The sequence below is a fragment of the Schistocerca cancellata genome, chromosome 4, assembly GCF_023864275.1.
Source record: "Schistocerca cancellata isolate TAMUIC-IGC-003103 chromosome 4, iqSchCanc2.1, whole genome shotgun sequence".
Taxonomy (NCBI): domain Eukaryota; kingdom Metazoa; phylum Arthropoda; class Insecta; order Orthoptera; family Acrididae; genus Schistocerca; species Schistocerca cancellata.
In genome coordinates, this window is record NC_064629.1 from 229,144,467 (window position 1) to 229,157,051 (window position 12,585).

General features: G+C 44.3%; 1 protein-coding gene across 3 annotated transcripts in view; it reads left to right on the forward strand.

The window, feature by feature from the left end:
- The window catches only part of LOC126183422 (organic cation transporter protein), a 674,060-nt gene that overhangs the window by 484,058 nt on the left and 177,417 nt on the right, over positions 1 to 12,585 (forward strand). For all 3 annotated transcript variants that reach the window (XM_049925375.1, XM_049925374.1, XM_049925376.1), the window contains exon 2: positions 7,080 to 7,191. In XM_049925375.1, the coding sequence (XP_049781332.1) occupies positions 7,080 to 7,191 (112 nt within the window). The remainder of the gene's footprint in view (positions 1 to 7,079; positions 7,192 to 12,585) is intronic.

Below are 12,585 nucleotides of genomic sequence, written 5' to 3' on the forward strand. Positions count from 1 at the left end.
GACGTGCTACAGACGCGAAACTTTACCGACAGGAAGAAGATGCTGTGATATACAAATGATTAGCTTTTCAGAGCATTCACACAAGGTTCGTGCCGGTGGCGACACCTATAACGTGCTGACATGAGGAAAGTTTGCAACCCATTTCTCATACACAAACAGCAGTTGACCGGCGTTGCCTGGTGAAACGTTGTTGTGATGCCTCGTGTAAGGAGGAGAAATGCGTATCATCACGTTTCCGACTTTGATAAAGGTCGGATTGTCCTATCGCGATTGCGGTTTACCGTATCGCGACATTGCTGCTCGCGTTGGACGATATCCAATGACTGTTAGCGGAATATCGAATCGGTGGGTTCAGGAGGTAATACGGACGGCCGTGCTGGAACCCAGCGGCCTCGTATCACTAGCAGTCGAGATGACAGGCATCTTATCCGCATGGCTGTAACGGATCGTGCAGCCACGTCTCGATCCCTGAGAACAGATGGGGACGTTTGCAAGGCAATAACCATCTGCATGAACAGTTCGACGACGTTTGCAGCAGCATGGACTATCGGACTATCAGCTCGGAGACCATGGCTGCAGTTACCCTTGACGCTGCATCACAGACAGGACCGCCTGCGATGGTGTGCTCAACGACGAACCTGGATGCACGAGTGGTAAAACGTCATTTTTTCGAATGAATCCAGGTTCTGTTTACAGCATCGAGATGGTCGCATCCGTGTTTGGCGACATGGCGGTGAACGCACATTGGAAGCGTGTATTCGTCATCGCCATACTGGCGTATCACCTGGCGTGATGGTATGGGGTGCCATTGGTTACACGTCTCGGTCACCTCTTGTTCGCATTGACGGCACTTTGAACAGTGGACGTTCCATTTCAGATGTGTTACGACCCGTGGCTCTATCCTTCATTGGATCGCTGTGAAACCCTACATTCCAGCAGGATAATGCACGACCGCATGTTGCAGGTCCTGTACGGGCCTTTCTGGTTACAGAACATGTTCGACTGCTGCCCTGGCCACCACATTCTCCAGATCTCTCACCAATTGAAAATGTCTGGTCAGTGGTGGCCGAGCAACTGGCTCGTCACAATACGCCAGTCATTACTCTTGATGAACTGTGGTATCGTGTTGAAGCCGCATGGGCAGCTGTACCTGTACACGCCATCCAAGCACTGCTTGTCTAAATGCCCAGGCGTATCAAGGCCGTTATTAGGGCCAGAGGTGGTTGTTCTGGGTACTCATTTTTCAGGATCTATGCACGTAAATTGCGTGAAAATGTAATCACATGTCAGTTCAAGTATAATATATTTGCCCAATGAATACCCGTTTATCATCTGCATTCCTTCTTGGTGTAGCAATTTTAATGGCCAGTAGTGTATTACCGTTTTTTAAAATATTATTATTTGGTTTCAGTCGTTACAATTATCGTGCTTTCGATGTTAGTTCTACATTTCTGTAACAGAACATCAATACAACGGCAAACGCTGTCATTAGTGTTGGCTGGAAAATCCCACGTGTGGGTTCAGTCACTACTAGCAAAGAGTGGTTTTCTTCCGCGATCTTCAGCGCCTTTCTTTGCGGATATGTGAGAGTTGTGTCGTATATGTGTTTGTATAGTAAGGGTAAGTGTAATGGATGCGTGTATAGTACAGTCTTTTTTTTTTTTTTTGAGTTGTGTGATCATGATGAGTGAAAGGAAAGAGTGAAAGCCGGTGCTGGTACGTAGCCTACGCTTCTCGAATAATACAAAGGGGACCGCCGAACTCAACGTCCCCATCCGACGGACGGATCACCACCAACCACAGTCACGTCCCTCTCTTTATGAGACACTACGAAGAGAGTTGGAATTTAATCCAGGACATTGGTGCAAAGACTGTACGCTGCCGCCCCTCCTCCTCTTGCCGGCCAAATACTGGCCGTGAAACTTTCATCCGCCAGCAGGATTACCTCCACGTCGAACTCCAGCACACAGGCGTACGTTAGTGACCTCGGCTACAGAAGCGGGTTGCTGTGATTAATGTGGCACTAACTTGGCACGCCCTCATTGTTGTTTCAGTCTTGCTCATAAATTATCCAGATAGCCGGCCGGGGTGGCCGAGCGGTTCTAGGCGCTACAGTCAGGAGCCGCGCGATCGCCACGGTCGCAGGTTCGAACCCTGCCTCGGGCGTGGATGTGTGTGATGTCCTTAGGTTAGTTAGGTTTAAGTAGTTCTAAGTTCTAGGGGACTGATGACCTCAGCAGTTAAGTCCCACAGTGCTCAGAGCCATTTGATGGTTCAAATGGTTCAAATGGCTCTGAGCACTATGGGACTTAACTTCTAAGGTCATCAGTCCCCTAGAACTTTGAACTACTTAAACCTAACCAACCTAAGGACATCACACACATCCATGCCCGAGGCAGGATTCGAACCTGCGACCGTAGCGGCCGCGCGGTTCCAGACTGTAGCGCCTTTAACCGCTTGGCCACCACGGCCGGCAGAGCCATTTGAACCAAGTATCCAGATAAGATGAACCAGGTAGTAAAGGAAATATATGATGCAACTTCCGTTTACTTTAAATCAACGTTATCCCACCAGTCATAACTCCTCCTTCCATTTGATGTCTTGTGATGAAAACGCCTACATACTATTTTTAAAAAATGCACAGTCATCATCAACCACATGTTTTCCATCTGCAGAATTCTGTAGTGAAATTTTGTTAATTGTTTGAAACATGTTTTTCTCTCAAGGCTATCCACTAACCCAGCACCAGTTCTACTTTGCATCTATGTACTTTTAGTATAAAATTTTATGTAACATGTATGTGCAAGATCTTCTCTTCTGCGTGCAAAAAAACTAAATTTTCTGCTATTATTTTCTATTCTTTCTCTTCCTTATTCTTTTTCTTTCGTTGTTTGCTCTAAGTTTTTACTTTCTACTCGATGTTACCTAAGTCTTCAGTAGCACTGATGAAGTTGAACAAAAATCGTTCACATTTAGTGACTTTATTTTTTTCTCTACTGTCATCAAGCTATTACGCTTCTTGCGCGAAAGCATCGCAGTAACTGTTACATTATAAATTACTTTCGTAACTAGACTACTACTAGACCACAAGCATTTTATGCACAAACATCATGTCACAGTCGTTTTTATGAGCCTTCTTAGGATTTTGTTTGCCTTCTTCTCACATTCTCACGTACGTACTTGTTATCACCTGGATAGTTTCTCGTACCGTCATACGTAGCGTGTGTTTTTTCCAGCTCTAATTATTGTCTTAGCGTACAATATTCTTAGCAAGTGTTTCTTTCTAAACAGGAATGTGTGTCATCAACTGAAGGACTTACAAGTGACTTTTAAATATATTGACAGTACACTTTGCCAATGTTCGAAACTGTAGGCATCGCACTACATCGAACTACACTATACCGCAAATCCTACAAAAATAAGAAAAATGGGTTGATTAGAGTGTAGCGTCTTGCTGACGCTGCCATAACTAGAGACGGGGCATTTGTTCAACTGGACAAGGGAAGGGGAGTAAATCGGCTGTAATTTCATTGACAGAAATTCTTCGGTCTTGGCATGGAGTGATTTAGAGAACTTACAGGGAACTTGCACTAGGATCACCGGACGGCAGTTTCAATCGCCCATCAGTTCTCCAGTTTCATAACCTCTGCTCCGCAACGCTTAGTTTATAAACAGAAATATAAGCATTCCACGTTTAGCTGCCTAAACTAGTAGTGAATAAGATACCTGGTAATAACCAATACACTACAAAACATACCTTTTAAATGTTGGATAAAGCCACTGATATAACAAGTAAGTACTTCTTTATCTTGGAGACGAACAGTCACGTTATGGGAACAGTATCTCAGAGGACTACAGCTTCATGTTGAAGCTGTGGTGCCTCTTGCTGCTAGCGATATAACTTGTTTTCCCCGTATAACTATCATACGAGAGGGTACCTAAAAAATAAGGGAATAATTTTTTAAAATCTATATGTCTTCAGATCGTTTAGGAAATAACCGTATCCCCTCCCAAATACTCTCCATTACAGCTAATACTTTCGTCCCACCGGTGCTTCCATTGTTCGAAATATTTTTGTAGTCATCTATAGAAATGGCTGACATCTCCTCCCTCGCTTTTCTCTTAACTTCTTCAATGTTGTCAAATCTGTGTCCTTTCATGCCCCTTTTCATGCTTGGATATGAGAAAAAGTTGCAGTGAGCCATGTCAGGAGAGTAAGGTGTGTGAGGCAGCGGAACTATGCCATTTTTAGCTAAAAACTGTCTAACAGAGATGGCTGTGTGTACAGGTGCGTTGGCAGCAACCCTTTTCATTCCCAAATCGTCCGTTAAAATTCGCTAAACTGAGCTCCAAGACAACCCACTAATCTCTGCCAGTTGATCAATTGTCTGCAGACGGTGTGTGACCACAAGCTCTCGAATTTTTTCAAGATTTTCGTCGATTGGGGCAGTTGATGGACGTCCAGAACGAGGTTTGTCATCAATCGTCATGTCGCCATTTTCAGATCGAGCAAACCAGTCGTACACTTCAGTTTTTCCCATAGCGTCATCCTGGTCAGCTGTTTTCAACATTAAAGCAGTTTCAGCATCATTTTTACCGAGGGGAAAACAAAATTTCACAGCTGCACGTTGTTTACTTAATCTTGCCATCATAAAAAACGAAACAAGGGCAAAACAGCGCTAGCAGAAAAAAAATAACCACAGCAGATGAACAGAGCCAGCCAGGTCGACAACACAGGCGGCACTGAACGGGCAAGGAGTTGCGCTATACATGCCTAGCGGCAGAAAAGCGTATTACACAAGATGCACCCGCGGCAATGTTATTCCGATTTTCTTTGCGTGCCCCCTCGTATATGCATCACATATGACTCACGAAATCTGCTATTGGAAGAGTTCAAAAGCTGTCCTCCCTGACCACTTACAAGGGCCTGTAGAACGCATTACCCAATTCATCGACTTACTACTGACAGCGGTATTTATTTTATGATTATAATATTGTGACTTAGTCTTGATGTCTTCTTTGTGTGTCGGCAAGAATTTGGTATGGACCTGCTGCTACTCGACATGTTTTGCTTCCGATGCACAATTCGCCTGCTTTCCGTGAAGTGAAAACCTTCAGTCTGCCAACTGCCTGGGAACCGCGCGACTGCTACGGTCGCAGGTTCGAATCCTGCCTCGGGCATCGATGTGTGTGTGATGTCCTTAGGTTAGTTAGGTTTAAGTAGTTCTAAGTTCTAGGGGACTGATGACCATAGTCCCATAGTGCTCAGAGCCATTTGAACCATTTTGAACCAACTGCCTGTGACTCGTGTGCGTTTATTTGGAATGTTTTGCACGCTGAATTGCTGAAGACACAGTTAGAGAATTAGTGCAACACTCATGTGAACTCGAACGAGAGAAAAGAAAATTCTGTACTCCCGTAACTATTGTATTTCTACAATGATTTATTTAATCTGACACAGACGTTTTTAACTGCGTATGTAACTGAAAATGGAACTCTGAAAATTGTTGTTAAATGAAAGCTTTGTCCTAGGAATTTTATCGTTTGAGAGCAATAAATCACCGATTGAAATTAGAGTATGGCATCGTTGGCCGGGAGGGAAAGTTCGGCCGCCAAGTGCGAGTCTTATTTCAGTCGACTTGCGCGCCGGTGAGGAGGATAAAATGATGGCGAAGACAACACAACACCGGGAATCGAACCCGGGCCCCTTGCATGGGAGGCGAACAAACTAACACGCAGCTATTAGGCGGACAATTGAAATAGAATTTGAATAGCTTCTCAAGGTGAATGTGATTTCACATTTTCAGCGAAGCTGTGCTACATCCGAGCTGAAATGGGTTAATAATAGTACAATTACAAAAGCGTTCACTCTTCCCTTAAGCGTCGTGTGTGTGTGTGTGTGTGTGTGTGTGTGTGTGTGTGTGTGTGTGTATGTGTGGACTCCTATGGGACCAAACTGCTGAGGTCATCGGTCCCGCCGGCCGAGGCGGCCGAGCGGTTCTAGGTGCTACAGTCTGGAACCGCTCGATCGCTACGTCGCAGGTTCGAATCCTGCCTCGGGCATGGATGTGTGTGATGTCCTTAGGTTAGTTAGGTTTAATTAGTTCTAAGTTCTAGGCGACTGATGACCTCAGAAGTTAAGTCGCATAGTGCTCAGAGCCATTTGAAACAATCCCCGTTACAATTAGTCACAATCACAGTTCAGAATTCGCCGACGGCCGGACGTACTTCTGTCAATTATAAATTTATCGAGATGTCTCACAATAATAAAAATGGTTCAAATGGTTCTAAGCACTATGGGACTTAACATCCGAGGTTATCAGTCTCCTAGACTTAGAACTACTTAAACCTAACTAACCTAAGGACATCACACACATCCATGTCCGAGGCAGGATTCGAACATGCGACCGTAACTGTCACGTGGTTCCAGACTGAAGCGCCTAGAACCGCTCGGCCACAGTGGCCGGCTCACAATAATACATTCTAACAATTGCATATAGTATCTCCACGAAACCTCAGACCGTGTTAGTCCCATTTCATTGCAGTTCTCTCCCTCTTAATGCGAACAAATTACAAAGAGTCTATCTTCTCCATTTTTCAGAGATTGCAACGCTCTGTTGCAGTAGTGTATGGTATGTTATCTCGGGTTGTGTGCTGTCATGCAGTGTATCATTATGTAAAGCTACAGGCTTTCACATTTTCAACCAAATTCGTGTTTTCCGTATACACAGAAAAAAACACGAAATTAAATACAGTGGAAAAAAGGTCACAGAGAACTGGATAGCATTCAACGAATGCCTATCAGAGCTTATTACTTATTATGCTAAGTAATGCGAGAACGAAGTGTGTTGCCGTCCGGGGTGGCCGAACGGTTCTAAGCGCTACATTCTGGAACCGCGCGATCGCTACGGTCGCAGGTTCGAACCCTGCCTCGGGCATGGATGTGTGTGATGTTCTTAGGTTAGTTAGGTTTAAGTAGTTCTAAGTTCTCGGAGACTGATGACCTTAGAAGTTAAGTCCCATTGTGCTCAGAGCCATTTTTTAACGAAGTGTGTTAACTTTGTCTCGTTTGCTTGCAGGGGAGTTTGGGCCCTACCAGATGCGCCAGTTCGCACTACACATAATGGCCGCATTCACAGCCGGCATGCATATGCTGTCACTGGTAACCGTCGCCGCAGTGCCGGATCACAGGTAAGTCCTTAATACCTGCAAACCTACTCTTGAAATTAAGTCAGTGCACGATTCATTGGTTACACAGATACAAGGGGATCAGGAATACTAGGTTAAAATGTAATCTTTCAGCCTGAGGACTCACTTGAGTGCGGCAGTATAGTGCCCTTAGATAAGGCTAAGTCTGTAAATGACATAAGCTGTGCGCGTCTTTACGCACTGCATTGTCGGTACGGATTTGCTCTTATGTCATATATGACAAAACGAATTAACATTTCCAAGTACATTACTATACAGTCTTGCGACTCTTAAGATATATTCCGTAAGTCTTCAGTACCCCCGAATCGGAAAAATGGGAGGGGGGGGGGGGGGCAGGGGGGTAGTGGTGTCATAAGGTACAAGACTCCCATGCCCCCCTCCCCCCCAAAAAAATTGTAGAAACATTTATATTCTACAGAGAGGGTGATTCCGTGATGACGACCTAAACTTTCAGCGATTATGTAGAAGGGTAAATATATCAATCTGAGGTAAGGAACCCTAGTCCGGAAACGATCGAGTCGAAAGCTGTAATCGAAAATCGTTCTGATACTTCTGGAAATACATGTATCATGGAATACATGTATCGGTAATGTTGTCGCTAAGATTGTTGGGTACGGAATCCTGAAGAGCACTTAGGTGTAGAGGTTGGGATCATAACTCAACTAATACAGTGCAGATGGCGTACTGTATACCGACATGAGCAGTCCTGGAGTACAATGTCTGTACTGTAATAGACTACAGTCTGTGACTAAAAGCTAACCAAATTGGATTGTACCCGGTGGCAGATCTTCCAGACTTGATTGCCATGTATGGGCAAGCAAATGAAAACAGCAGAGAAGCGGAAATGTTGTGCTGGACCAAATATCTGCGTAGAAAACATTCTGCTCGCACCATTTTTACAATACTGTTCCAACGATTAAGGGAAGCGGGGCAATTGGTATCACAGTACAAACGGCCGAGGAGGATGTAAAACTATACGGACTATCGGCTTAGAAGATGCAGTGTTTGGTCAAGTGGATGACGCACCTACAATCAGCACTCGATCACACGCACGTGAAATGAATGTTTCGTAGAGTACAGTGTGGCGAGTATTACACGAAATGCTGCTACAAGCCTACTATCCACAAAAAGTGCATGCTTTGGTTCCTGCTGATTTCCGACAACATGCCGTGTTCAGCCAATGTTTATTACAGGCCCTTACAGTCGATCCTTAATATCCTGTATATTTCACGGATGAAGTCTGTTTCACCAGAGACGGAATGCTAAATGGTCGAAATACGAAGTGTGATTAGAAAGTTTTAAGAATGGATCCACTACTGTTTACTGGTTTGGCAGGCAGGTACACAGAGGGTGGGGACTGAGTCATTGCCTTGTCCTTGAACGCCCTCTGACAGAAAACTGCGTTTCCTTTATTCAGTTCCTTGTGGCAGCTGTCTGCGTGAAAATAGACGTAAAAACGGAGCAACGAGTTTCTGTGAAATTTTGTTTTAAAAACGAGAAATCAGCTTGGGAGACTTACGAACTGTTAAAAACAGCTTTTGGAGATAACTGTATGAGCCAGTCAAATGTTTTTGTCTGGTTCAACAGATTTAAAAATGGCCGTGAATCATTTGAATATGAACCACGATCCGGCCGTCCTTCCACCTCAAAAACGAATGAAAATGTTATGAAAGTTCGCGACTTAGTGCGCTCTGATCATAGACTTACAATTAGCGAGATGGCTGATGAACTTAATTTAAGTTTCTATGCAGTTCAGGCAATTTTAACTGAAGATCTGAACATGCGTTGAGTGTTTGCAAAATTCATTCCAAAAGTGTTGTCAAGTGACCAGAGACGATACCGATTTGAAGTATGCCAAGAACTGATTAATTGGACTGAAAATGACCCAGATTTGTTAAATAGGGTAATTAAAGGTGACGAATAGTGGGTATATGGATATGATCCTGAAACTAAAGTGCAGTCTTCGCAGTGGAAGACTTCAGGTTCACCACGACCAAAAAAAGCACGGCAAAGTCGGTCAAAGATGAAGATTCAAATGGTTCAAATGGCTCTGAGCAGTATGGGACTTAACTTCTGAGGTCATCAGTCCCCTTGAACTTAGAACTACTTAAACCTAACTAACCTAAGGACATCACACACACCCATGCCTGAGGCAGGTTTCGTACCTGCGACCGTAGCGGTCTCGCGGATCCAGACTGTAGCGCCTAGAACCGCTCGGCCACCCCGGCCGGCAAAGATGGAAACTATGTTGGTGAATTTTTTCGATTATACCGGTATTGTGCATCATGAATTTACCCCTAGAGGACAGACAAATGACCAGGAATACTACAACGTGTCCTTGAACGTGCAGAAGAAAACGCCTGCATTGAGGAAAGACGGGAATTGGGTGCTACACCATGACAATGATCCGGCTCATCATGCCTTCGCCATCGTTGAATTTTTGACCAAATTCAAAATTTCTGTGCTTCCACAACCGCCATATTCCCCTGATTTGGCCCCTGCGGACTTCTACCTGTTACCTAAACTGAAATTTTCACTGAAATGGAAGCGATTTGACTCTACTGAAAACATCCAGGCAAAGATGGAGAGCGTCCTTCAGGAAAAAAATTTACAGGCATGTTTCAAAAGTGGAAACACCGCTGGAGTCGGTGTGTTTAGTCAGAAGGAGACTATTTCGAAGGAGATGCATCACAGTAGTATGTAAGTACCACCATTGTACAATTACAAGCCCATTCTTAAAACTTTCCAATCACACCTTGTAGTTATGTTTGAGCCGATGAGAAGCCCCACGTTGCAGTTGTGAAGAGCCATCAACACAGATTTTCCGTCAGGGTGTGGGCACGCATAGTCTGTGATTACGTACTAGACCAGTTTAATCTTCCTCCCCACTTTAATGCACCAGCGGACATACTATCCAGGTTCCTGTAACATATGCCATTTGTTATTCATCAACGGATGTGGCTCCAACATGGTGGAGCCCGCCTCACTTTGAACTGAGGGTTCGTGAACACCTGGATTAGACATTCCGCGAAGAGTGAAGAGGCAGAAGAGGTTCTGTTTCGTAACCAGCATGTTCACCTGATATCACCCCATTTGATTCCTTCATGTGGGGCCCTGTGAAAAGTCTTGTGTACGAAATGTCTGTCGAGACTGAAAAGGTCCTCCTGGCAAGAATTCTCGCAGCCTGCGCCACTGTTCAAACGACACCGGGCTTATTATAACGGGTACGACAGAACTTTATGCGAAGATGCCATGCCTGCATTGACGCTGAGGGACGCCATTACGAACGACTGTTGTAAGGGTAGCGGCTTCTGAAACTTGTGCAGGTAAATGGAAGCCATTATTACCGTACCTTAGACTTACGATTTCCGGGCTCTGTGACATCAAGTTGCTAATCCATCAACAGGGGATATTATCTGAGGGTATATGAGAATAATCAACGGGAATTCTGTACGTCATGATCAAGGTTCGGAAGCTGGGGCTCTTAGTTTGAGTTATTGGCGCTTCAGTCCGGAACCACGCGGCTGCTATGGTCGCAGGTTCGAATCCTGCCTCAGGCATGGATGTCTGTGATGTCCTTAGGTTAGTTAAGTTTAAGTATTTCTAAGTCTAGGGGACTGATGACCTCAGATGTTAAGTCCCATAGTGCTTAGAGCCATTTGAACCATTACTTAGTTTGAGCTATGTTGTTGTTGTTGTTGTTGTGGTTGTCAGTCCTGAGACTGGTTTGATGCAGCTCTCCATGCTACTCTATCCTGTGCAAGCTTCTTCATCTCCCAGTACCTACTGCAACCTAGATCCTTCTGAATCTGTTTAGTGTATTCATCTCTTGGTCTCCCTCTACGATTTTAACCCTCCACGCTGCCCTCCAATACTAAATTGGTGATCCCTCGATGCCTCAGAACATGTCCTACCAACCGATCCCTTCTTCTAGTAAAGTTGTGCCACAAACTTCTCTTCTCCCCAATCCTATTCAATACCTCCTCATTAGTTATATGATCTACCCATCTAATCTTCAGCATTCTTCTGTAGCACCACATTTCGAAAGCTTCTATTCTCTTCTTGTCCAAACTAGTTATCGTCCACGTTTCGCTTCCATACATGGCTACGCTCCATACAAATACTTTCAGAAACGACTTCCTGACACTTAAATCTATACTCGATGCTAACAAATTTCTCTTCTTCATAAACGCTTTCTTTGCCATTGCCAGTCTACATTTTATATCCTCTCTACTGCGACCATTAGTTATTTTGCTCCCCAAATAGCAAAACTCCTTTACTACTTTAAGTGTCTCATTTCCTAATCTAACTCCCTCAGCATCACCCGACTTAACTCGACTACATTCCATTATCCTCGTTTTGCTTTTGTTGATGTTCATCTTACAGCCTTCTTTCAAGACACTATCCATTCCGTTCAACTGCTCTTCTAAGTCCTTTGCTGTCTCTGACAGAATTACAATGTCATCGGCGAACCTCAAAGTTTTTATTTCTTCTCCATGGATTTTAATACCTACTCCGAATTTTTCCTTTGTTTCCTTCACTGCTTGCTCAATATACAGATTGAATAACATCGGGGAGAGGCTACAACCCTGTCTCACTCCCTTCCCAACCACTGCTTCCCTTTCATGCTCCTTGACTCTTATAACTGCCATCTGGTTTCTGTACAAATTGTAAATAGCCTTTCGCTCCCTGTATTTTACCCCTGCCACCTTCAGAATTTGAAAAAGAGTATTCCAGTCAACATTGTCAAAAGCTTTCTCTAAGTCTACGAATGCTAGAAATGTAGGTTTGCCTTTCCTTAATCTAGCTTTTAAGATAAGTCGTAGGGTCAGTATTGCCTCACGTGTTCCAACATTTCTACGGAATCCAAACTGATCTTCACCGAGGTCGGCTTCTACCAGTTTTTCCATTCGTCTGTAAAGAATTCGCGTTAGTAGTTTGAGCGATAAGCGTGGGTAAAACGGAACTTGAGTCGATTTCCACTTACAACTTGCGACTAGGTCGTTTTTGGACCAGGGTCCCCTGCCTGAAATTGATCCTTTCTCCCTTCTACATCATCCCTGAAGTTTCGTAACATCATCACGGAATCACCCCATATGTTAATTTCCAAATTCCACAGCTAACTTTCGGATAATAAAGTAGCGCGAAGACTAAGATTCTCGAAAACGGCAAGGAATTCCAGAACTTTCAAACCACATTTAGCACAGGATGCTTTTCAGTTGGTTGCGTGATGGCCGAGGTGGATGGGCTCCCAGCCTGACAAGTGAGATTCCAGTCATGGAAAAACACACATCCACGGCCTGACCATGCCTGATGCCAACAACAAATCGGATGCAGTTCCTGCATTCGCAAGTAGAACCACCAAACCACATCTTG